Genomic DNA, 27,510 nt, shown 5'->3' with positions numbered 1-27,510 from the left:
ATTGAAAAAAACGTAGAGAGTCATTTTGTAATCACTCTCCTTCTGCCTACTCACAGTAGTGATTTTATTCTCCTTTTAAAACAAGAACTACACACAGTTAAAATCTAAGTGAAAATTTTTACTCAATTGAACATTTGCCATAAAACCAGTAAATAGCAATGTGAAATATTAAAAATAAATTTTTAGTAGGACGAATACTTTTCAATGATGACACCTGAATATGAAATAGTATTAATTTTGGAAGCAAAGTCACTTCAGGTAATATATTAATAAGGCATTTCAATTACTTTTTATTGTGCCTTTCTCCTTTTTCCTTTCTTCATCCAGCTGCAAAAAGAGCACAAGCAATTCGGGGGAAATTACTTTGGCATAAATATTTAATAGGTAGTCCCCTCACAAAAGGCTCGTGCTCCTTATGCCTGTTTACTTCCTTATGAACACCAACACCAGGAGTCAATAGGCCATGCCCAACCCAGACAAATTAATCCTGCTTTGCTTTCCCAATATCCAGTTTGCTTTTCTCAGGCAGCTCAGAGATATACACTAGATTTTCCCCAAGGAAGCTTAAGATCTCCCAGTGCTCTCCTGCCTGTACCAAAGCAGAGACAGCAGGCTGTGTACTTCAAGCTTGCTACAGATTGCACACAATTAGTATTGCAGTGACAGCAGGATAACACCACTGAAAGAGGACACTTGACTTAGAAATAGCTCAATAGATGAGAAGAAGCATGGGTCATGCTACAATCCTCACTCACCTCTCCATTCTCGTGGCATTCAGGGCTTGATGCAGCTCTAACACAGATGGAAGGAAGTGCACAGGGACACAGCAGTCCCCCAGAACTTGGTCCAAAGCAGACCCAGCTGGCTACAAACAGAACAGGGACTGGTCCTTTCCCCTCTTCAAAGAAATTCATGCTTGCAAGCAGACCACTTTCCCACTGTGTTCACACCCTTCAGTTGAAGCAGGGAAAACTAGCAAGCAAGAATCACTTCATTCTGTCACATTCCCAGTAACATGCATATAAATATATAAAACAAACAAGACATCATCTGGAAATTCAGAAAAGATGAGTGATATTTTTGCTGAGACAACAGCCCCATAAATGCATTTCACAGCCTAAGAGTACAGTGAGTATGAAAGCTAAAGAAAGATGAGTCAATGCCCATTTATTTTTCAGGAAGCAAGGATTCAGACCAAGCCTTGGCTGATCACAGTTATATCACAATCTCTTGCAGTGATAAACAAAATCTTTCTTCTAGCAAGTGGAAGCAGGCTGCCAACATCTGGTGGCAAAATACGAGCAACAAGCACCAGAAACCAGTGTGCAAACAAGGAAGAGGGAAGGGTTTGATGCCTGGAAGAGTTAGAGGGATCAAGGATGGTGTGTTCATTCAGCACACCATCTGCTTAGATCCTTCTGTTTATAGTCCAGATAGGCTGTACACAACATCTATGCTTTAAATCCAATCAATCAATTTATTACCATCAGTTCTTTCTGATAAACCCTTAAACAGAAGTGAAAAGTCATTTACTACTGAAGTTTTGTCTCTTCAGCTGAAGTGGTTTTCTTCCTCACAATACATTACTACACTCTGCAAAGCCAGTGAGACAAATATGTGTGCAGTCACTGTGGCAGTCATATGTTTGTTACCATCAGAGAAACATCTCTGAGGCTAAACAGGGGCACAAGAGTCAAGATTCCTCCCAGAATAACCTCCAGTGAAAGAAGTTCTGCACTCCAGCTCCTCAGGGCATCTTGATACCTCTCTGGCAAAGTAGTCAATGGGAGCTTTGGCACCCAGCAAGTTTAGAGGCCACCATGGCCTCACTATGGAGGAATATTTAAGCCATGCTGACCAAAGGTAGGTCACAGGATCATATTCTTCCCTCAAACATGAAAACATTTAGGAAAGGTGGCCCAAAGATTGGCTAATATGGCCTAAAGATAGCATGGCTGACCAAACAGTCCCACCAGATTGCCTGTGGCCAGCAAGTCCTGATCTTGGCACCACTTACACTGGCTCTACTCAGACTTCACTGTCCCTTGGCCTCCCTACTCTCATCTTCCTGCTTGGCTCCCAAGTGCTTCATGTCCCTGAACCACTCAGTCACCACTAAGACCCCAGTTTCCTCTCCCTTCCCTTCCCTTCTCCCTTGACATCATCCCTTGTCTCAGCAGAAGATGAAAGTTAATTGCCAGAGGTCATTAGTACTGGCAGGAAAAAAAAGGGGTTTTTCCTCTTCCCATTGTGTTTTCTTACTGGCTTAAATACCCACCCAAAGGTGTTTCAAGTCAGCCCTAGCCCCACTGGTGCTTCCTTGTGCATGGTTCTGAGGTAGGACTGTTCCAAGCCAACTGGACCAACAGGTCTCCGAATCACTTGCCCCCTCTCACCCCTCCATCATGCCAGCAGCCTTAACCAAATCCCCCAGGGATGCAGGGCACCCTCTCACCAGCAGCCAGGGAGCCCAGCTGAGAGCATTGATTCTTCAAAGCTGCTTTCAAAGTGCCTCAGGATACAATCAAATACCCACAAAGATTTCCTTTGGATAGACAAGTCTAGTTGGAAAATTAGATAGAACTGGAGTGATGCTGGGAAGAGGAGAAAAACACACTGGTTGCCAGTAATTAACAAATATACTTGCAAGCTTTTCCCAGTTGCTTGGTAACTCAGAAAGTCACACCAGAGAGCAAGGGGTAATTGGGCAAGTGGCTTAACTTCCAGAGCAGTAGCTTTACACGGACAATGTAAATTTTTGGTGTATTCCTATATCCTCACTGACCTGTACTGGTGTTACAGTCCAGGAAGACTTCAAACAACTTCTGTTCCATTCCAAGAGAACAGTGGAAAAACAGTTGCTGGAATGAAGAAAGATCTCTACTCTAATACCACTTTTGCTCTTTATTTGCTGTGCCCATATTATAAAATAAACCAGGCCAGGGCCCATTTGCTGGTCCAGAGATAACTTGGCACATCAAGGTCTGTCTCCATCTTGCTAAAATCCCTTTTTCCCCAAAATAAGAGGCCAAAAAGAAACATCCTTGGGCTACCCTGCCCCATAAACCAGGCCTGAGTGTGTCTGAAGGTGTTTTTTTCATAGGACACAAACGTGCCAGGAGAATGCCAATGACAAAACCATCACACTGCCAACACCAGGCCAAGCACAGGACAGTCAACACCCAGGAGCTCCCTGGGCACCACATGGAATAAAACAGGTAAGGAGGGCACTGGCACCCAACAGGCAGGATTTACCATCATTCACAAGACCACAGCAGAGTCCCTGGCTGGAAGCCAAAGCTTTCAAAAATTAGATCCTGATTTAGTGGAAGAAAATCTGGTCCACAAAAATCAAAAGTGCTCTGCTGGGTTGTTTTTGACCACAGCCACCAAGGGATGGATGAAGTGGACCAATAAGCCAGTTGGCAGAGGAAAAGGCAGCAGTAAGACAAGGGCGTTTTGTTAAAGCAGCAGTGGTCTCAGTCAGCCCTGTGCCTGGCTTTCCCACACACCTTTCCCTGGAACTGAAATCATTCCACTGCAAAGAACATGTCTTTGCAAAAAGACCCCACTCTGGCAGAAAGAAATAATCTTTGACAAGTTTCCTGGGGGTGTTTTGATAATAATAAGAGAGTTGAGTTAAAGTGGGGCAACACTTGATTGTCCTTCCTGCCTTCATTCTGCCCTTTCATTAACAGCAAAAACAAAAAATGTTTGAAAAATTCTTAAAAAAGAGAAACAATGCCCACATATCATTCTTTGGATAAAACCAATTTTGAAATCCAACATTTATGTACCTCTGTAGGCACAGTACATATAAATAATTCAATAAAATATTAGTCATTACCACATTTTGTAATATCACAACAGTGCAGTTTAGCAGAACTCTCCAAATCTCACTGCAACAGCCATTAATATATAAAGTGCAATTCACTGCATTAAATGTGTTGTTTAAAGGCTAAATATTTCATCAGAACTAATTAATCTTAAATAATCAGACTAGGAGTCTCCTCCCAGCACCAGAACAAATCTCCATACAATTTCCACATTCAGAAATTAAATTATGTTTCAAACCATAATCTAAATTCAACTGGAACACCTAAGCAGTAGCCTCAGCCCCCTGCAGTCTGATGGGATCACAACCAACCAGGCCACAAGTCTCACCACTTTGTTAGGCTGGTTTTGCAGCCCAGGAAAATCAGGATTGGAAAAACACAACTGAATGGTTCCCATTTATTCCCTGCTTTGAGCAGTGCCAATGCCTGATACTCTGCAGGAAGGAGAAAGAAAAAGCATCTTAATCCAAACCTCAGTTGCCAATAGTTATAGATAACAGTGGTGATGCTGTGCTTTTCATCAGTCATTCTCCAAGGGCTTTGCAAAGCAGGTCCTCTGACAGGAGGGGAAACAGACACAGCAGGAAAAGTCAGTGGTTCATGTAAAGGATGAGCTCATGTATATTTTTTTGAGTAATGCACATGTGAGCTCTATTCCACTGTGTCCAAAGGCAGCCATGAGTTCATGCCTCCATTTTAGTTGCAACTTACCTTTGGGGTTAAAAACCAAAACCAAACCAAAAAAACCCCAAAAAGCCCACCACTAAACCAACCACACACACACACAAAAAAACCCAAACAAAAAACCCCAAAAAATTGCTCCTTAAACAAAATGAAAACATTTGCCAAAATATTTTCCTGGATCTCAGAAATGGCACCAGGTGATCTAGATGCAAAGCCCAACTCCCCCTCCACTAACACACCGACTTCCTTACCCACCCAGCCATGAACTGATGAGTTTCTGATCAGGACAAAGAAGAGGGAGTCTGATTTTAGTCTTTGTCAACTTCTATTGTTAGCAAAAAAAAATCCCAAAACAGTCTCTTAAGTAACTCTTACTTTCTGGTCACCTACTGAAAAGCACATAAGCATCCACCCTGTTGACTGACAAACTGACATGGGCAAGGTAATTCGAGTAATTAAAAACAAAGCAATGTGATTTTATTAGCAGGGCCTGCATCAGACACTAAAATCTGTATTTTTATCCATGGAGTTCCTCCAACAAGAGCACATAAATACCATAGCTTCTTTTCACCAACTTTATACCAAGCCAAAGCACAGCACAGAAAATCAGAGGAGGTGGCATCTTCAAGCATGACTCTTTCCAGCAAAATATCAAATAAGTAACACCATCAAATTTCTTATCTCCTAAACTGTGCTGAAAGCTTTAAAATATATATCATTATATGTTTCATTTTAACATTTTAAAATAAAAATCTCAGATTTTCTAAACAGAAAAAAATCCTTCAAATAATTCCTTAAAAATTTGGGAGATGTGGGTTTTTATTTGGTTGGTTGGGGTGTTGGTTTGATTTATTTTTTTAAATCAGAATAAGAATCTATGCTTTGTCCGAGTCAGAATCTGGGAAGACCTGTCGGGGTGGAGATAGGGTTAGGGATTAAACCCAAATTATTTCCTTTCTTTCAACCACCACACTCCCATTCAAAACCACCAAACTGAGCAGCAAGTTGTTTGCAGAGCTCTGTGTACTGCATCTGCTCGATTCCAAACAGAAGCCAGATATGCCAGATGCAATTCAATGCCAGGTACAGCTGTGCTACCAAGCAATGTCAGATAGGTCACTTTGGGAATAGATGGACATTTGGTCTCATCCAGCACATCTGATCTTATGTTCCTGGGCACATGCCCAAAACTCGTTGAACTCAATAGAAATGCAAAGAATTCACTGCCTTTAAATCAGATCTTGTATGGAAATGGACAGGAACAGCTAGAGATATTTAACCTGTCAAGGAGAAGAGTTAATGGGAACTTGTTCTAGCACATACACCACCTTTACTGCACTACCTCTTTGTGCTTAAAGTCATTCAGACTCAAGAACCAAGGAGTCTGAAGTCCTGAGTAAAAGCCCAAGTGATTTCTCTCGGCTTTCACCAAGAGCCCATAAAGCACAGGCTGCACTCCCCAGATAAGTAAGGAGGGCTTGAGCAAGTAGGAAACCTAAACCCAGGGCCAGTGAAGCAGCAGCATGGTATGGCTAGAGATGGTCACTACCAACATGAGAACTTGGAAAAGTGATTCAGAGCTCAAGCAGTGAGCAAAGCAGCAAGAGGATGTGGCACAAAGCAGCCTCATTTTTGTTTGATGTGCTCTTTGGACACTGCTTGGTGGAACTTTGCAATTGAAGCCCTCATCATCACTAAAATCAGCCAGTTCCTGGATTGCTCTACCCCTTCAAGAGACAACCTGCTTCACCACACAGCTCAACAGCCTCTGACACCTGGTTATTTATCAGAGCATTAGTGCTTTTCGGGTTGCTGTCTGTCATGAAACACAGCTTGAAGCACAGCCATACAGATGGAAAAGGCTTTCAAATTCCACCCTGCCCAAGCCCATCAGCAGCCAGAGAAGGTAAAGGAAGATGCATCTAATTCTCATTTTACACTGATGGAGTGTCAGTATCACCACCAACTTTGAAGGTGTTATTATTGCCCTACTCTATAATCAGAAGACTAAAAATAAGCCCTTGAAACCTAACATGCTGCTCTGACAGAAGCCACTACTTCATCAACCTAGGGTTCTTTACAAGACGACTGCTTTTTACAATACCAAGGATTTAAACCAAGCTCAGTGGCTTCTTTAAAAAGAGAGCAAAAGAGAAAACAAAAGGTTCCAGAGACAAGTTATACCAAGTGCAAGGATCCAGTACAGCATTTACAGTCTGGCAAAGGGCTCCCTCACAGAGCCGAGCTGTCTGGCCAAGGTTGTGTACTATTTATCTACCCAGAAAAAAAGAAAAAAAAAGAAATCCTCATAACAGCTGTTTCTTCAGCAAGCACAGAAGAGTTTGCAATCCCAGCTCAAGGCTACAGCAGAGCACAATTTTAAAAGGTCTGTTTTGCTAGTTTATTGCAAATTGTTCTCCCTCTCCAACTTCCTTTCAGGATGGTGGCTGCAACCTCTCAAAGCAACAGCCATCCATGAGCACTGAAAATATTTAAGCAATGCAGTGAATTGAAAGCACACAGTGCCCTGAAGGACTTTGAGATATACTGTGTGCACTAGGAATGGACACTCATCTTTTCCCAGAACCAGCACAATAGCATTTAGAACATCTTTTCAGGCTGCATTTCTCTACCCATTTCTTGTCTGAGACCACTCCACATATCATCCAGCCAGGGCATGTCTAACCTGAATTGATCGTGTCCCAGACACTTCCACACTGGCTCCAAACAATCTCTTTCCTTCTTTCTTTCCTGGTGGGGGTTAAACCTAGCCACAAAGCAGCCCAGCACCAAAACACTGCTGAAATCCCCAGTAGTTATGGGTGCCTTACTCAGGGGACTTTTTTTTTTTACTTTTTTTTTAAATTTTGGTGCTAATTCCTCCCATTAGTACATTCCCTGTCCCTGCCCTGGGCAGGAGCTGCCACAGCAAAAGGATGCACAAGGAAAATGCATCAGGTCAAGTCAAGCACAAACCTGCCTCTGGAGGGAGAGCATTTAAATAAAGTATGAACCTGAAATAGCTACCAGCTTCCCTGTAGCCAGCACTGTCTGTCAGCACAAATTCACCACAGGGGACTGTCACGTAGGAGCAAAACATCTTCTGGACCCACATTCAGGAGGGAAAAAGATAGCAAAAGCCAACCAGAGTGCCAAGCCTAGAGAATTGCACAGGCCAGTGTCAAAAAGACAGAAACAACAAGTGAGAATTCTGTATATGCAGGCAAAAACAAATGAAGTTGTAACACCCATATTATATACAGAATCCTTTAAAGACAAAAGATTTGTGGAAGAACTTGTACATGGAACTGGGGGTGGGATGCAAGCCTTTGTTGTTCCCAGCATTTAACACTAAAGATACTTTTCTACTCAAAATCCTTCTCTTTTCTTCTCAAAATCCTACAAATCCACAGGCATTTTCTGAAAGGAAAAAAAAAAAACAACCAACCAACAACAACAAAAAAAAAAACAAACCACCAAAAAAACAACAAAGTAACCCAAAACATTTAGCTCAGGATAATAAAGGACAGACCTCAACGAATTGTAAATTCTTTTCCATTTTTCTACCATTCCCTCCCATCTCCTGGTCAGTTAGATCTGCAGATGAGAGCAGAGCAGAAATGAACCCAGGGAGCACCTGTGCTGTATGAGAGCCCCAAATTCAGCACATGAAGAAACCTCTACAGCTCACGCAGGCCCCAGTTTGAGAACAGCTTCCACTGTCTGTTAACCTTTGTCTTTGGGGAAGAAGCTTATAACATCCATCTAGAAGAAGATGGAGCATGCTCAGGTGACCCAATATTTTATTTTACCATCTAACATTTGATCTTGTTATTCAGTGCTGAAGTCAGACCTACCTCTTTCCCCTTTCTGTTAGTTTTCACTAAAATGCCTTCTCTCCAATTCAGCTTATTGCCTGTTTCCAGTAGTACTAAAGGAATCACAAATTAAAAAAAAAAAACCAAAACAAAAGCACACAGAAAGCTAAAACCTACCAGAACAAAACCTGAGAGTAACTCAGAAAGGCAGGCTTTGTTACTTGTACCATGTGAGGTAGGAACAAGCAATGAAGATAATCTTAAATTAATTAAAAGCAAGGGAGGGTAGAGTTGAGCCTGCAACAAAGAGACGCAGTACAAGCAAACTGAGAATGGTACAGTGCCAGCAATGTTCCCTTTTGATTAAAGAAGCAGAGTTCCCAGGCAGGCTGGCAAAAAACAACAGTGAACAACATTAATTAGCTAAATTAAGGCTCCTCAGTGGTGATGCTGTAGCTGTGTTTTAGGTTGCCTTCAGAAAGAAATACAGTTTAAGCTTTGGATGCAACAGAGCGTGCTGCCTGTGAAGTAGGATGGGAGGGATAACTTAGGAATCTGTTGAACAACCTGAACTGCATTTGACAGGGAAAAAAGGTCACAGAGATGCCGAGTTCCTCTAAGTTCAACTGAGTGAAGAAGCACATCCCTTCCTTTGGTCTGAACCATAAGCCATCCTGGGTCCATTTTCATTGCTGGCCCAGCTCTGGCTGATCAATGTATGGACCACAGCAGGCCCCCAGCACACCTGCAATGCTCAGCCAAGTACACTGTGTGCCATTTACTCCTCCAAACAGGCAGCAGAGTGTGGGATCACGAGAAAGAAAACACTGAGAGATAGAAGAGTACTGGAAGGGCAAGCAGTTAAGTTATATGTGATGGCTGAGTTCTGTTGCTAAACAAAATGTCTAGGCATTAAACTCATTTTCTGACCCTTTGGAGAGCAGAGAGCTCTCACAGGCCAGATAATTAAGTGGTTCACTGCAGCTACTGGGCCAGAGCCTCAAAAGCACTCAGCAGAAGTCATAATCCAGTGAGCTGCCCTGGCCAGACCTTTCTCTGCAATATTCCATATTCCACACTTTTCTGAAAGCCCTTCTGTTTAAGGCTTAGCTGCCCAGAAAAGATTGGCCCATGCTAGCTGAACCACATCTATTATACCTCTGTAACACCTGATATGGACAGTGTGACTCTGTGGGGCTTTTTCCTGGTGTTGCTCCAGTAGTTGCCAAAGCACACTTGGATAAAGAATCTCTCTCCTAAAATAACTGCTCTCCCACGTAGCGTAGCTATGATATTGGTCTGCAAACTCATCATCTCACAGGCAAGCCTTTTTTCAGGCCAGATGGCAAATATGGTTTTCAGAGCCCCCCTGCCTGGATACACAGGTCTGCCCATCTGCATCTCCCCTTGCACACTGTGGCCAAGGCTTCCCCTGCACAAGGTCACCACACTCCTTTATACACAGCCTCACCAGACTTGTCTTGCATCAGTCTTTTGATACCCAAACAGAAGCAAAACCCTGTCCCACTGCAAACACAGAGTTCAGAGCTGTCCCAGTAGAAGCTCTGCCTGGGAGAACAGGACCCCAGCCCCAGATACCATTCTGCACCCTATCCATGCTCTCACTATTGTGTCAAGTGCTACCAGCATTTTGCTGACTAGAACAAAGCTAGAAACACACTGAGGGTGGCCAAACAAGGACATTACCCCTGACATACTGCCCCAGCCCTCCATGTTCCAGAGGATTGACAAGGGGAGACCCAGACCAGACCCAACCCAAGATGGCAGGAGAAACATTTAATTGCCCCGGCTCACTCAGGATTCCTTCACCTGCACCTGGTGTGGGGCACCAGCTTTACCCCTTGGGTTGTGAAGTGTAATGCAAAAGGATGGGGAAGTCACCTTAATGATTCCAAAAGTTAATCAGAGCCTTGAACTTTGCACCCTAATGCATTATCCCGTGACAAGATTACACAAGCAGACCTACGTGTGCCCTGCCTTGACTGTCATTCTAAATTATTCCAACCCATTACAAACAAACCATGTAATGCAGAGCCAGCTCCCAACCCCCTCAGCAGACAAATATGACCCCTCTCCTGTGTCTGTATTTCCAATGAAAGCCCAAATTCATGGTTCCTACAGTCTCAGTCAATTCTCCTCCTGCTCAAAAAAGCTGCAAATTGAAATAACTCAACCAGGGAAGCCATGCTGGTAAATGGATTAGAACAGCAGACCAAGATGGTCTCCAATCACTTCCAGCCAGAACTTTGAAGTGCTTTAAGTTGCTCAGTCTGTAAATGACTTTTAACTGAGGAAATTCCACCTTTCTATTATTAATGACTCCTGTTCTTCCCCATCCTAGCTCCTCTTCTCACCTATTTTTTCCTTTCTTTCATGCAATCTCATTTTTAAAAAATACACTCTGCAAATGATCTGTGGCAGCTGAAGTAAAATAGCCCCTTTGTCATTAAGAAGCCCCTTTGTCATTAAGAAGCCGTATCAACAAGGGACAGGAGTCAGAAAACCTGCCTTTCCCTTTAGTTCTGATCAGCAGTACAACCTAGAGCAGAACTCTCCTCTACTGCATGCCTCTGATTTTCAAAAACAAAAGAAGTTACTAATACTGCCAGCCTTCCTTTTAGTGACCTCTGAAATACACAGCTGAACTAGGCAGCAGCATAATATTATAACTACAGTCATGTCTGTCATCATGTAAGTACAAAATTGGCAGGGTTTGGTGGTAGAAGACAAGAAGACTAGAACAGAGAAATGCCCATGAATACATAGTCATCCAACTCCCTACCTTGTGCAGAATCACTGACCCCCCCAAAGTCTTCTTACAGAAACAAGGACTGCAGGCAGGCAGCCCTGTTTGTCTGCATCTGGTGGCATTGATCACAGCTGGGGGGGATTTTCCAATCAGGCCCAAACTGCAGGGAAAAGCTAATAACCAATTAGAGCTCCCACTCCTTCCTCCCTGCACCCATGAGGTCCTGAAGCACTTTTGGCAAGAGCTAAATCATGTTTTATACATTCTCTTCCACGCAACAGCTTTTGAAAATATCCATCCATTTTAAGCCTCAGCAACAAACAGCCCTGCGTGTGAGTTAATGCTTCTTTGTAGATAGTGAAGCCAAGGCATGGGGCAATGCACACCCCTATTAGGCACAATGGCAAATTCAAAAATTATGAAGACAACCTGAATGCACAATCTGCTCCCCCGTGGCACCCCAAGGAAGCACATCTGAGCCCAACCCACACTTTTCTCTCTGCCTTGAAAATCAGCAGGAGCTCTGTGCTCAAACCTTCTATAGCATTAACCTCTCACTGGCATCCTCTACCAAATATTTGCAAGGGGCACAACACATCTCCAGAGCATATTGGCAGCATCGGTCCACTGAAAATGTACCAGCAGTACCCACCTGTTACGGTGAGTGAAGCAGTGACAAAGCAGTTGCTTTTAGGATCCTGAGGCTTTTAGCTCACTGCTGACCTAAGTGATCTGCTGTGACCCTGTCCTTGTTGTTCCAAGTCCCCAGCATCCAGTGACAACAGTAAGTACAACCCCTTTCCCCGGGAATAAATGTTATTTTGTCCCACTATGCAGTGGCTGACAATGAATTCCAGTCCCTTCCATCCCCCCACTCTCACAGGAAGAGGAACACAGATGCTAAGACCTGTGCAAAGTCTTCAAGTTGGTCAAAATTTTGTGGAGCCCCAAGTGACAGGGACCTGTCAGAACCAGTGTACCCTCTGCAGATCAGGCACCGGGGAGAGGGGCAGTGAAGCATCACTCACTCCCCTGCCTTCAACCACCAGCTGTAACTGGTGTAGAAGAGGGAGAAGATGGGCAGCAAAGTGGCTCTATCCACACCTTTCCTCGGGGACTAGACACGGAAACGTAATGGGGCACATCGGTGTAGGAGATGGAGAGTCCACGCAGCTTCAGCCAGGAGCAGCCAGATGGCTGCTTCCCGGCACTGCAGAGGTTAACATCACCCCTTCCCCCAGCCCCGCAGCTCTGCCGGCAGGTGCTGGGGGGATGCTAGTGGGCTACAGACACATGATTTTGGCTGGAGGGGACCGCAGAAGATGAGAGACCCCGGTACTGGGACTCCTGTCTTCAGGAAAAAGCCTGGCAGCGATTGGAGACGAGACACGAAAGGGAGACAGCATCAGCTGCAAGGAGGGGTGAAATGCTTTACCACGGCCAAGCGCACGCCAAGACTGTTTTCCCCTCGCAAAGGGAACCCCAGACAAGAGGAGTTTCACAGCGTCAATGACTCCAAGCGGGTTTTCGTATCAATATTTCAGCAGCCTCTGTCTTTCCCAGAGTGCACTCCCCAGGTCCCGGATCCCCGCCCCAGCCGCTGCAGTGTTCCCAGCTCCTTCCCTTAGCAAATGCCCACGCTCCCTCTAGTGCCCAGCTCTGCTTTTCACTCACCAGTAACCCGGCACCCTTTCCTACAGCATGCACCCCAGGGTGTCCAAATCACGCTGGAGCTAATTAAAAGTGATGCTATTTGGGGCATAGAGGCCCTGTGGTGCTCTGCAGATCTGCCTGGCCAGCGTTTGTGTCACACAGAGGAACACAAAAGGGAGAAAACATCAAGACAGTCTCAGCATCAGAAACCCTCTTTGAACAAGAGGACTTTCCTGCTAATGCCAGTGGTAGGGAAAGTATATTCTAAATTACTCACATTATGGGTATTCAGATATCCTTCAGGTTTGAGGGGGACAAAAAAGAGAGGTTTGATTATTCAGCATCAGTCTTTTCTGATTTTTATTTTATGCTGGGACTCTACTGGCCACGAGGAATAGGAATTGTCCCTAAAATTTCCATAGCAGATTATTGATCAAATATGTTTAACACCCACACAGCCAGGCTCTTCAAACCTGCCACAAACTTCAGTCAGTTCCTTCAGTCTCACAACACCCCAGTGAGGTAGGAAAGAAAATAACGCTGTGCCCTTCTTCTTGCATGAAGAAAATATTAACAACAATGCTGCAGTTTTCCCTGGACATCAAGGAGATGTTAGGATTTGGGAATTTGTTTGCCTTGGATTCCTGCAGGGAGTTTAAGCAAACCAAGAAACTTGTATGCAAAGATGTGGCTTCAGCAAAGCAGTATTTTCCAAGTAAGGGTTATTTCAGCTTAAATTCCCTTTTGGGCTTTGCCACGTTCATTACCAGATCAGTCTTCAGTGTGCCTTACAGCATGGGTCAAATTCCCACGAACCAGAGCCAAGCAGGAGGGAGGAAAAGGCTATCCACTAGAGAGAAGGATGTTCATCCACCCACATCCCCATGGCTGTAATTCAGAGAATGTAAAAGGCCCACAGGTCTCCTTGTTGTACTACCCCATGTTTCCTCACCTTTGTACCAATTTTTCATTTTTACCTTGCACTTTCCACTGCTTTAGGATGCTGCAAGTTGAATTCTCAACTACAGTAGACTGGCCTAGATCAATCCTTCATCAATTTACACTAAGAATCCAACAAAATATTTTGCTGCTTTGGGGACTTTCTGCATTTACAGCATTCAGTGTTTCTCAAGGAACATGGCACATAATTTACTGTCTTGATTAGAAGTAGGTTGGATCCTACACCTTCAAACACAAATTCTCACTGCTAAACTTGACCAGATCTCAGCCAAACCCAAGCCTTAAGTCCATAGCAAGGTTCCTTGCAATTGTCCTGCAACCAATCCCAACCATGACCTCAGGCTTGGCCTTCAGTCCTGAAATGAATCTGGATTTCTAAAAGTACTGACTGAGCTAAGCATGTACTGCTGTCCTCTATTTCTATCTATAAAACATCCAGGGAGATTAAAGAGCAAAAACCTATGGTATGATTTAAATTAACTCTTAACTGCTCACAAGACTGGTTTCCAGTATCCTTTAGTGCAACCAACATTAAAGATACTTGTTCCTTAACCTGTGTTTTGCCCATTAGATGGCTCTCCTTTTGTATGTTTTCTAAAATCTCTACGAAGAATCAAGCTATAAATTTGGAAACTCTCAGAAAGTTTCATCTACCCACAGAAATAAATTGTCTCATCTCACCTCCCTTTTGGGAAAAATATCTTCTGCCTAACATCAGTTATCTGCTCAAACCTATTTTCAAAATACTTTGTAATCTAATTGGATGAAATGTATTCCATTTAAAAATTCATTAAAGAATCTCATAGCTGTTTCTGTTTGCATCTGAATCACTGTGAAAGACTGGACACAAACTGTAGGCCTGAAAAAGCATGAAAAAGTCCCATTAGTGAGGCCTGAAGGGAAACTGCTGACAGGCACCTAGAGCAAGAGCAGTTCTGCTACTGAGCTCTGAGCTCCAAGAACATGGACAGCTTGCTGCACGAGGCAGGGTAAAGGCCTGGGGAATCTCCCAGCAACCTCAAGTACCATCCACTGGACATCAGCCTGACTTTGCAGTGGAACTAGCCTGGAGAGAACCAACCTGAAAGTATTTTCCACTTTCTTCCTGCTTTACTGACTCAACACAACCATAAAAGGAATTGCCATGCAAGAGTTTAGGTTTTATTTCCCCATATTCTATTTGAACATTAATTAAAAATGTATTGGCAAAGTCCTGGAGAAAGGCCTTTAGTGGTAAACTTTGTTACTAAAGGCAGTGGAAAAGTGGCAATGCATGAAGACATTGTGATATAACCAGCCTACCTTCAATAGCAATGAGACTACAAAAACAATGAGACTACAAAAGCCATTTGAGAAAGAGTTTAGAATAGCAACTAAAATATACACCCAATGCAGTGCAATTAATATGATTGTTCTGTCATCATCTTGCCCCTTAGGAGTAAAAATTTTAGACTGAAATCCAACTGGACTGTTGGAGCAGTTATCCATAGCTGACAACTAAGCATAACACTGCCTGCCTACAGATTCATTTTCTCCCCTTCCTTCTTTCCAAGCATAGCAGTATATTTGGACTTGTTCTGCCCACCTTGTTCTGCCCATCACACCCTTCATTGCTAAGCATCTTAATGAAAAACTACCTGGCACACAGCAGGCCCAGCAGCCTCTCCAGCTTGTAATTCACCAAGGGAGTGAGTAATGTCTCAGCATCAAACCACCAGTACATTAGCAGATCACACCACCACAGTGCCAACAGCATTCAAAAGTATCATTCCTGTAAGAGACAGACTTCACTGCAAGAACTTGTACAACCTTCTTTACACTGCCAGGCCTTGGAATTTGCACAGGATAAAGGAACAGGATCAGTGGTAGTAGGAAGAAAAAAAAAATAAAAAATCACCGAAGCCCATTCCAAGCAGGGTTGTTACCATCAGATCATGTACTTGTGACTCTTGAAAATCTCCAGAGATTCCCGAAACTTTCTGGTGCCTTGCTGCACCACTTTCTCTGAGAAAAAACTCTTTCTAATATCTAATCTGATATATATTATGGCTGTTACCACATCATATATCCTCTTAAACCAACAAGATAAACTGCATCTTTTTTCTGACTCTACTTCAGGTGGTTGTACACTACTGTAGTACAATTAACCCTCTCTTTACAAGAATCTTCTCCTAAAGACATCTCATTCCTGATCTTGGAGTGAATCTCGTAACCATGTTAACTCTAGAGATGATGGCCACAGGTTGACCAGATCTCTGGACAAAAGTGTGTAGCCTGGCTGACAAGATAAAACAAGACCCCAGTCCAGTCTCTCTCGTGCTCTCATCCTGCCTTGCCCAGCTTTCAGAGCCTGGGTCATACTGTAAGGACCAATACAAATGTGTGATCTGCACAAGTAGCAGCTTTATCCCTTAGCCACGCTATTCTTCTGAACATTTATCTTCTGCACTGAGATAAAAATACCCACTGCTGACATTTTTCCTTTAGCATGAAAAATCCAGCCCCTAGGATCATATGGGAACTTGGCCGAAAGTTGGCTGAAACAACCTGCAATATTGCACATGCCTTAGACAAATGCCCCCTCCTCTGACATTACAGTGCATGTCCTTATCTTTATGTTTGAGATTTGCCTCTGTTTACTAGAAAGGCAAGTGCATAGATATCAGGGATAGCTAAAGCACATACAGATTGGAAATGTCTTCTAGAAGTTAAAAGAAAGCTAAAAATGTGCATCTTTGCTAATTCTAGGGGAAAAAAAAAACACCACCACCCACACCACCACAAGATTTGTAGCACTTCCACCATAGAAAATGTGTGGAGTCAATTAAGTACTTCCTATAAAAAGCTACATTCATCAGTGACAACTCTGAAACCTAATGACAACAGTCACCATTTACCATTCCACTAGTGATCATATCAGGAGAGAAATCTGAGTAAGTGTGTTTTATCCACTGTACCTTGTTGAAACCTCTTGAGAAAAATTATTCTTGAGAAACTAGATAGCGAGATTTAAAGCTGTTACAGCATTAAAGGTGCCACTACTTATTTTTGCAGGTCCTTATCCTAGCAATCAGGAAGAGAGGAAAGAAGAAAAGATAGTGTAAGGAATCAGATCATCTTCACAGAAAGGTTGGAGAGAGCATCTGGTGATCCGACCTAGGAAAAATTTGAGGCAACAGCATAACCATCTAAAGAGAAGGAAAACAAGTGGGGAGGATACAACTGCTGGCTGAATGGCACATTTGTACAGAGTGTGCATTTGTTTGTGTTCAGAGAGAAATGACATTTAAAAATGAATGGCTTGCAGATCTTCTGGTAATAATAGCAGTTTCCACTAAAAATGTCCCTTCTTTAGAAAAGCCTTAGCAAGGAAGCATTTCCTCTGGTACCTACCAGGTCTCTCAAGAGCCTCAGTGACCTCTAATGAGGTCTCAAGAGCTTCAGTGACCTGATGCTTCTATTAGGAAATTGTTGATTCTTGAAGCCCAAGTACAAGTCTCCTTTTTCCAGTATGAGACCCACTGAATTAAATCAGGACCCTTTCCCAAGAACACAGAGAACACAGACCTTATTTCTACACAGAACAGTATTTTTGCATTTTCCTAACAGTTTCCACTTGAAGATCTTCAGGTATTGTGCAAAGCAGAAATGAATTCTGCTCCACAACACCACTTTGTGGTAGCTAAGTAGTATGATCTTCATTTAAAATGGAAAAGGAGATCCAAGGAGGTTAATTGTCTTTCCTAAGGTCACAGAAAAAGCCTGTGGGCAGGACAAAGCAGAGAACCCAAATTCCCCGATCTCACCAGCTTTTGCCTCTATCCTAATCCCGACCTCAATAACTGCAAATGGAGAAAACAAAAGTTTGTTGCCTGGAAGGGATTATTTTTAATAAATTAAACTGAGATTTGAGGGACATGGGAGAAAAGGAGGTAGGAGATAGAGGGGGAGTTGCTCTAAAAATAATTAAAAAACCCACAGGAGGTTTACAACATTCTAGGTAACAACATGCAGCAGCTGCATATCTCTCCCTTTTGTAGACTGTCTATAGGTCTATATATCCGAATTTTTTTATTACCATGTTTTCCTCTTCTTTGCAAATCCATCCAGTTGTTAGGAAACCCCCACCACTAATGCCTGATTTGCAATATACCACTTCATTGCGTGCAATTTGACCGATTGTATTTTAAATAAATCATAAGAGGCAAAAGCTTGAGGTTTTAACTCTGTTCAAGGGAGAAGTAATGGTGAGAAGCAAGCTGTGTAATGCTAATGCTTTCGTAGCCTGAAAGCAACAGCACAGGCATATCCTACCTGCTCTCCTAGGTCATTTGGCATAACTATGACACTTGAGTCAGTATCTTTTGTCCATTTTCAATACACCTTCCTGCTGCTTTGCATCTACCATATAACCTAAGGAAATATATGTCTGGGGGTGAGAGACTGGGAACCAATGTGGCTGGCAAAAGAAGCCACACTCACCTGAGTGACCTTGGGCAAACTGGTTGACATTCCTGTGCCACGGTCACCCCAACAGAAGAATTAGGTAGAAAAACTGAAGTTCAGTGTAAAACAGCAATTGGATTCTGCCTTTTCTGCTAACAAATGAAAGGACTCAGGTTCAAGCATTCAACTTTCCCTCTACGCTGTTTAAATAAGTATAAAAAAATCCAATTAATCACTAAATGCAATGTTTCCTCCAAGGGACAGGAGAGAGAAAGTCTCCAGATGCTAAACCTTGTATCAGAAAAATCACTAAAAGACAACACTACTATTTATTATCATGCTTGCTTTTCCTTCCTACAAACACCACACTGCCAATAAACACCAGCCTTTTGCTTTTGTTTGTGCTTTTGAGTTGGAAGCTTTCAATACATGATATCTTCAAGTGCAAAATCTTGATGGAAGTCGTAAACAATTGAGACATTTTTCCTTTATTACCCTTCTCAATCACCTAGAGTTAAATAAAAGAACCTAGTTATTTAAATGGCATGTTTTTTTAAAAGAAACCAAGGAAAGAGGGAGGATTTTGTGGAAATCCCTTTCTGACTTGCACTTTAGAAAAAAAATATTCTTTCTTTTGCCGGCAAATACCTACACAGTGAGTTTTCTCTGCTACTCTAACCAGAAATACTCAGAGCTATTAGAAATCCATGCTGGGAAGGGATGGGAGTTTTTTTAGCTTCTTTTGCTCAACACCCCCTAACTCAGCAACAAAATGAAATATAAAAAAATAAATTTAAAAAAGAGGGCATATGGGTTGTTTTCTTCATTATATGCCATGTTATGTTAAAAATAAATAATCCTAGACACAAGTGTAGTTCTAAAACATACCATGCAGCTGTTTTCTCTTGAATGTTTGTTTTCATCTTTAATGAGAGTGGAATTCATGTCTACCAAATACAACTGCCTTTAAAACTTGTTAAATCAAAGTAACATCTACATTGCTGTCAGAATTATTGCCTACGTAATAATATCGAGAAAAAACTCCCAGACAAAAAAATAGATAGTTGAATTGCACATTACAAAGCTATATCTGATGCACAGATTGATAGGCAGACAGATAGACAGACAATTTGCTTTTTAATGACTAATCTGTTTCATGAAGAATATATCTGAAAATCCAGCCAATCTGTTTTATGCTGCTAATTGTTTTATGCCCATTTCCAACAGTGACAAAACAATAAAAGAGGCATTCTCAAGGCAGTGAGAAGCTATAGTAATCAGAATAATGGGAATATCATCACCAGACATAAAGATCTCCCGTAGTCCTTCAGATCACACCTGTTCTTAGACTTTACACCAGAGAAGAAATAGTATTTCTGATACCAAGTTGAAAGAAAACTGAAGTTCTGTCCACAGCCATCTGCCAGGCGTTACGAGGCAGGGTGCGAGGGAGGGCCCTGCACTATCACGGCACGGCAGCGTTTGAGCTTTTGGGACATCCCCTCCCCCCCCACACACACAGTCCCACAGACTTTTGGGGATACCTCAGCTACTCGTTATTTTTTATTTCAGGGAAAAGGTATGAGATGCCATTGATATTTTATAAACTCTTCACTGGGCTTGCGCTACTTGTCTCCTTTCACAGCCCTTCAACGTGCTGTGGGGTTTTCCCACCCCTGAATGAATTAAGGGGATCTCTCTTGCTGCCAGCATGCAGAGCGGGGACAGGAGGGCTTTCCCATCACCACTGTGCATCACTCATCCCCTGGCACTGAGGCAGCGAAGCGTGCTGAGGTGTATGTTACATATGAACAGAAAGAGGACCATCTGTGAAGGCACACGAGTGGAGTGGGGAGCCGGGGTTCACTCTCCCCTGACCCAGGGTGCAGGCTGCAGCTGGCCCGACCCCTTTGCCATCCGATGGCTCTGCCCCGGAGCTCACAGCTCTTCTTGCAGGGGTGGGGGGAAGGGGTTCCCATTCTCCTGTTTCTTTTCCCAGGAAAACTTTTATCGTTTTCTGTGGACATCGCTCCGTGTAGTCCTCCCCCCGGCCCTAAGAGCACCGTGCCCGGCAAGCCCCCCTCTCCTCCCCTTGCGAGCACAACCCCATCCCGGCAGGCGGGCGGGCACACGGCTGCCTCCCCGCCGAAACGGGGTGATACTCACGCTGCTGTTGTGCCCGGACCAGTGCACCATGGCTTGGTTGTGCGCCGCATCCCCGGTGAGCGCGAAGGTGGTGCTGCTCAGCCTCAGCTCCTCTGTCCCTCTCAGCCGCGCCGTTCTCCCCTCCTCTGGGGGCCCGCGGAGCTGAGGCCGGCTGCCGCGATGCCCCTCGGCCACCGGAACCCCGCGGCCGCCGCTGGCCGGCAGCGCCCGGCGCCCCTCGCTGCTCCGCCGGTTCCGCGGAGCCGCCGGGCTCCGGCCCCCGGGCGCGCCTCCGTCCGCCCCCGCCGAGCGGAGCGGGGATGCCCGCAGCCCCCCGCGGCCGCCCGGCTCCCCTCCCGGCACCGGCTCCGAGGCGGCCGCCGCCCCAACCGAGCCCCGCGCCCGGCCGCCCGGCCAGCTTCGTAATCCTGTCAGCGGCGGTGGTGGTGGTCGCTGCTCCTGCCTAAGGCGAGAAGAGGAGGACGGCCAGGAGGGTGATGGAGACGAGCAGGATCTGCAAGTTATTTCGGCGCCGGTGTAACACCAAGAGAGAAGTAAGAGCCATGTCCAGGCGAGGAAAACGGTGTAGCAGGTCGGAAAGATGTTAGTCCCCTTCTCCATGCCTTTGCAGAGCGAGTCGGGGGGCTTCGAGAGGGAGGGGGGACGAGGCGCTGCGTTTAGGGATTTTTTTTTTTTTTTTTTTTTTGAAGGCGAAAGGGGACGGGCTCTGTTTATAATAATTATTATTTGTAAAAGGCTCCTCTTTCTGTCGCTCTCCTTCTTTCTCTTCCCCCTTTTTCAGCCTCCAAGGCGATGACCAGGAAAGAAAGAAAAAAAAAAAAAAAAAAAAGGAAAAAAGAGAAAAAAAAGAAAAAAAAAACCCAACACAACTCTTTCCCCGGTAGTTGGATCCTGTTCCCTACTGTTGGTGGAATTCTGCCTTTTTTTTTTTTTTTTTTTTTTTTGAAAAGTGCTTTTCAGTGAAACTGTTCACGTTCAAGGATTTGATCAAGTGAGAGGGTAACACCACACGGGGGGAGGAGCCCCGAGCCTTGCCAAGCCGCCGCCGCCGCTGAAATACACCACGAGTCACCAGCCGCGCCGGGGGCCGGGAGCAGGGCCGGGGGCGGGAGCGGGACACCGCGCCGCGCCGAATCAGCTGAGCATCACCCAGCCTTGTCTCCTGATTTGGTATGTGTGCTCCTGCCGGAGACGAGGCAGCCGTCATTCACCGTTTCTCTTGATGTATATTTACACAGCCTCTACGTACTCTTACATCGGTGTAGGTATTGCTCGCCCTCTGCACACCCGTGTGCATGCATGAGAGGGGGCATAAGGTAAAGCAGCTGGGATGAGTCCTGGGTGATTCCCCGTGTGTAATACCTTACGTGCGGACTCAGCATCCAGCAGTACCGCTCCAGAGCCATCTCTGGGCATGTGGATGTGCTTGTCCCGAGCCGAACCTCCTGGCCGTGGGAACCCGCGCATGTGCGTGGGAATCCCAGCAACCTTGCCACCGTCCAGGAAGGGAGACCAGCAGGATTCATTCGGGGGGCAAAAAACCAAGAAAAGGCAGTGTCTGCAGGCATCTGAGTGCAGCAGCAGCAGCTCGGAACTGTCGGGAGAAGGAGCGAGGGGTGCGTGTCTTTAGGTCATGGAAGTGCCGGGCTCCTGTGCCCCTGAAAGAGGTGCAGTACACCTGCTTTCTTCTGGCAAAACCCAAGAAGCGTTTGCAGCCTCAGCCCCTGGACAAGGTGTGAGTAAAGGCAGGATGCGAAAGGCAGAGGGCAGGCTCCCGCCTTTCCCAGCTGCGGGGCGGCCCCGCTCCTCCCGGGGGTCACCCTTGTAGCCATCGGCGCCTGTGCCACGTCCCTCCAGAGCAATTCATTGCAGCAACACGTCGGCACTTTCTCTTCAAATGAATCCCACAGGCAACCTTCCCCCGTTTTCTCTTCCTTCTTTTTAAAAGTGTAAATAATTAGTGTTTTGTTAATCGTCCCACCCTCCCATTTACCACATCAGCCATTCTTTGCCGTCCAAGGACGGATCCACCAACTAACACCGCTCTCCCCCCGACTCCACCACCGGTCCCAGAGCGGGGGCGACTCAATTTCTCCCGTATAACGTGGGGGAGAGAGGGACGGGGAAAGGATGGGCGATGGCTCTGCCAACCATGGGTTTCCCTTGCTGGCCGATGCCCCGCGCTAAGCCACTTGTGCTGCAAAGCATCTCAGAGGGGCTGGGGCGGTGTGTGCAGCGCGGCTGCCGCTGGGGAGAGCGAGAGGCGAATTGCAGGAGGGAAGAGGGGACCGAAGCCCTCGGTGGCTGCTGCAAACGGTGGGAGCTGTGGCTAAATGGCTGTCCTGCAGGAGTGAAAAGGGGGCCGGGGGTGTCAGGCGGTTTGCATAGAAAAACACTGTTGAACAGCTCCGGGAAGTGGGTTGTGGGGGGAGCGGGGAGGGGGACAGAGCGAGGGGGGGGAAGGAGCGATCCTGCCCATGAGCCACAAATGCCGACGCAGAGAAGGGATGTGGGAGGTGGGGGCAGGGGAAACAAATCATCCGCCCCCAACCCAATGGATGTTATTTCTGGCTTGGAAACGGCTCCTTTTTGAAACTACCCTGCCAAAATGTTTAGGAGATGACATTTCATTTGTGTGGGAGCAGTGACGTGGGCCTCAGCCAGAGCTGATCCATGAAACCATGGGCATGGGGACTGAAAAAGTTGCGCCCACCTGTAGCACAGGGCTGGGCCAGCCCTGAGACTGCACCCTCCTGCTACTTGTGAGGCAACAATACGATACTAAGAACAAAAAGAACCCCAAGTATCTCCCCAGGTCAGCTGCTGCCTCAGTGTCCTCAGGTGTGTGGCAGCAGCAGCACACATGCCACCCCTGGATCTTGCCACTGCTGTGCACTGTGGAAGAATGCACTGCCCACCTAATGATATCCTGCTACATGAGGCTGCAGTTGTGACACACAGAACTTGTCCTTAAGTTAAGATTTAAGTTTGTGTCATCTCTCTGCACCCAGCAGCAGCTCACTAATGCTCCAGAAGATCTCTCTATGTCCAAAAACCCTGTCACCATGAAGTAAAATGAGCATGAGGCTAACAATTGCCACAGCTTAGCCACTGGACAGTTCACCCAGTCCCATTTATCTTCTCAGTCTCACTGGACACTGTTGAAGTCCTAGTCCTTGTTCACACCTGAATCAGCCACTCTTTTGTGCAGCATCACCCCTGCCTCCATGATCAAAGCCCACCCACACCAAGACAGGACTTGTGGACACATCTTTCTGAAATCCTGCCAGCACAAGGCATTGCTTGTGTCCACCACATTGCTCCTGGTCACCACAGGAGCTCAGTTTTGCTAGACGTGGCACAGAATGTGATGGGCTTCATGCACAAGTGTGCTCACCAACATGTTCTTTAGGGCAGTACTTTTGCCACCCCAACAACAGGTCTCTCCAGCCCCGCAGACTGAAGAGCTGTTATAGCTAAAACCACCTTCTGTGAATATCACCCACACCTGCCACACTAAGGGACAATCCCTGACATTCAATTCATACTATGGCAGCAATACTACCCCAGACCCTCATTCCTTAGAAATATATCCACAAGAATGGCTGGTGTTCCCAAACAAAATCCTAAACACCCTTCATCAGTGCCTGCTTATTACTGCCAAGGAATAGGACACATAGTTGAAGTCCCGCTGATGATGTGAAACTGTCTATTCAAATCTACCCAACCCGGCTCTCCCGGCCCTGGGTAGAGGCCCCAGTGCCGAAGAGAGAAGCAGCAGTGCTCTCCAATCCCTCTCCCTCTCTAGAAAACAAAGGTAACACGAACAACACCCCCACCTCCTGCACAAATCGTGAACTGCGTGCCCAGCAGCAGCATACAGAAAAGAGGCTTTTTCAGTTCATGCCATCCCTGTTGCAGAATTGTCAAGTTGGTTCAAAACCTGTCCTCTTGCATGACAGTGAGGATGTCATTTGACAACCCTAGATTTGCACGGTGTCTATCCAAGAATAGAAATGGACCAGGTTGACACGGTATCCATTACAGGCTGTTTTAATTCCTGGTCTCATCCATTACAATCTGCTTTAATCCCTTCCCAGCTGCAAACATTGGTTCAAAGAAGCAGGGGTTGGAGTTATATTCTGTTGGACCATGATGATTTCTAATTGATGTAAGGCAGCCATATGCCATAGCACCAGGCAAGGCAGCAGATTTCTAAGTAAGCAAGTAAGTGTTCTGGAAGTCAAGTTGTGGCACAAGCATAAAGTGCAGAACATACCCATAAGGAAGGGGGAGCTGGGTTCAGTTAAAGAGAATGACAACTGGGGGAGTTATGTTTGTTTGGAGTGGATGATTTGGATGGAAGAAGTCTAATGACACTAAAGCAAGAAACAAATGGAGCCTGGGAATCACTTCATACCAAAGCCTTCTAAAGCAGCCTTAGTCATTTGGGGGGTTCATTATTTTTTTTTCCTTCCCTACTCTGTGACTCACTTGGGAAAAAAAATAATTATGAAAGCAAAGAGTTAACTTCTATCACATATATCAGTAATTTCACCATTACTACTTCCCTGCTTCCCAGAACCCCTATCCCTTCTGTTTTCTCCAACTCTGCCCAGTATTGCTCCTCTACCCTCTCCTGCAGGACTGCACATAGCCAGGCCTCTCTGTAAGCCCAGAATGTTTCTCCCAGACACTATTACCCCAGTAAATTTCTGAGTTGGGGCTAGAACCCTGCTTGCTGGAATCTGAAAAAAAGGAGGGAAAAGGGGGAGTTGATAAATAGATTGTAAGAGGAAAATTTAGAGTGGGTAAAAAGCAGTGCTCCAGCTACATGGCACTCTCTTCACACACATACACTCTCCCCTGCAGGTCTCCCACATTACTCAAGCCCTCCCAAGGGAGGAAATCCCACATGTACTAAGAAAAAAAATCAATGCTTGCCTCAGTTAACTTTAACCTTATTATCATGTGTGAGACCAGCCACTGGAAAACAAAGCAGCTCTGTGATAATGCTGTCTTCTTTATTAAGGAAAGGCCTGAATCTACCTAAATAAAAAACATTAAAAGCTGAAGTGTTCCTGTATCCTCAGCCCAAACACCACCTTCAGGCAGGGCCCCCACCATTTCTGCTGGTACAGTTCTGCCCCCACTGTGAGACAGATTTTCTCCTGGCACACCCAGGCAGGGTGTGCAGCAGCCAGCCTGCCTCTGAAGCACAGCAGGCCCATGGCAGGCAGCCTTTAGCATTGCCAGATTTGCTACAAAGCTCCTAACAGGGACATGCAAAAAAAAAAAAAAAAAAAAAAAAAAAAAAAAAAAAAAGCACTGTGCGAATGCTGCAAGAGTGAATCTTGCTTGTGCAGTAGATGATGAAGTGGGGGTTCAGCACCCATGCATGCAACATGGGGACTGTGTACCAGCATGCCAAGGGAAGTGGTTTAGCATCATGGGACAATGGTGAGAAGATCTGATGACAGCCAATGTTGGAGTAGGGTTCCTGCAAAGTAGTGGTTCCACTCACCACATCACAACATCAGTATCCTCTTGGTCAACAACATCCCACGATGCTCCAGAGCAGGAGAGATTGCCATGGGCCACACTGGAACTGTAGCAGCTAGAGGCTCAGCTGAGTGAAGAGCTTGAGTATCTTGCCCTCAAAACTTCACCAGTGTGAGCAGAAGCAATGCCAGGTTTGGTGACCAGCCTGTTGGCATCCCTCTTTTTGATCATTTCTATGCAAACACCACATCGGTGAGAGACAGAAGAGCTCCTTTCATTCCAAAACACTCAGACAGCTCCACCACCTTCACCTACTGCTAAGGGTGTCCAAAACATGCACAACCTACACTGTGCAGGTGAGGCACCTGGGGATGCAGAGAATGCAGAAGTTTTTTTAATTCCCTGGGGAGATTTTGCAGGTTTTAGGTCATACTCCTAGTGCAGGGTTCTGATGTTGGTCCTAAAGCCAAGATAATAAAATCTCCTGCTGATAATCATCAGATTCAGAAATGCCAAGGAGATTATCAGAATGGAATGAGTGCATGGATTTGCAGCATATACAAAGATAAATTGTGCAGCACACAAGTTCACTGCATTAAATTCCCTGTGTATTGCAGGCTGCATAAATTTCTGTGTTCAAGACCCCAGCCAGAAATACAGGATCCACTGCCTCCCAGATTTCAAACTGTCCAGGACCACAGTAAGATCCTAGATTTTCAGAAGTATTTGACAGATTTTTGAAAGTATACTGCTAAACATCACTTAGAAAGCTCTGCAGTAGGACGTTCAAATGTGCGACCCCTTTGTCTTCTGATTTCAAAATGCTCACCTAAAAAGGTGGGTTCAGCTGTGTCACATATAATGGAGAGGTACTATAAAGGCTTAAGATCTTATAATATCCAAGAACATGTAATGGGCACCAAGATATCTCATTTGGAGAAAGTCTGATTGAAAATATGGAATGTGGCTGGTATTCACCCAGCCATTAATTCAGAAGGAGTAAATAAACCTCATCTTTCTTCCTGTCCTAAGGTATGAGTCAGTCTCACAGGTTCCATGGAGAAAAGGAATCCTCCCTAGAGTTAGAAAGTTTGTGCACCTCTCATCAGCTTTTAATTTCTGGTTGTTAATGAAACCACATGTCTGCTCAGGAGGGACTTGCTGCTAAGAAACAGAGCACAGAAACTGCCTTGCTGTGCAGCAAGAGGCTTTGTGTCCATGCAACTTCCCCTCTGCTTGTTCCACTCCTTCTTTAGGGCATTGTGAGGTGTGAAAACGTTCAAGTCTTCTCTTCAAGACACTCATAACAGGACAACAGTATCTACAGTTACTGTGATTTCAGGGGCATGGAGCTCTTTGGGCAAGGCTTAGCACAAACCTCTGGTAGAAGGCAAGCACAATGCTAAATCTTGCCACCTTGCTGTAAAATTTCTTCAGACACCCTTTGTGATGTGCCAAGAGAACAGGTAGGCATCCTTAGCCACTGTGCCTGCTGGAAGCCACCAGTTACTGTCCAGTTCAGCCCTGCTGCCTGAGCTGTTCAGGCAACCCATGTTACCAGCCAGTTACTGCATTTCAGCTTTTCCTTATTTTGACTGCAACAGGCTTGGGGTAATGGAGGAGCACAGCTGGCATATCTGAAGGTGCAATAAAAAAAGTAGTTGATGACTGTACT

The 27,510-nt window shown here is 45.2% G+C and overlaps 1 protein-coding gene and 1 long non-coding RNA gene across 2 annotated transcripts in view; one reads left to right on the top strand and one right to left on the bottom strand.

Annotated features, from left to right (window-relative positions):
* Positions 1-20,989, bottom strand: part of SORCS3 (sortilin related VPS10 domain containing receptor 3) — a 278,055-nt gene extending 257,066 nt beyond the window's left edge. Inside the window, exon 1 of the mRNA XM_071749349.1 lies at positions 20,334-20,989. Within this exon, the coding sequence (XP_071605450.1) occupies positions 20,334-20,933 (600 nt within the window). The 5' untranslated portion in view covers positions 20,934-20,989. The remainder of the gene's footprint in view (positions 1-20,333) is intronic.
* On the top strand, positions 20,771-21,587 carry LOC139798542 (uncharacterized). The gene is made up of 2 exons (XR_011726850.1): positions 20,771-20,866; positions 21,284-21,587. It is a non-coding gene; the product is annotated as an uncharacterized lncRNA (long non-coding RNA).
* The last annotated feature ends 5,923 nt before the right edge of the window (positions 21,588-27,510 follow it).

Source organism: Heliangelus exortis, chromosome 7, assembly GCF_036169615.1.
Source record: "Heliangelus exortis chromosome 7, bHelExo1.hap1, whole genome shotgun sequence".
Lineage (NCBI taxonomy): Eukaryota > Metazoa > Chordata > Aves > Apodiformes > Trochilidae > Heliangelus > Heliangelus exortis.
The sequence above is the reverse complement of the archived record's forward strand: the minus strand, read 5'-3'. Positions and strand labels throughout refer to the sequence as shown.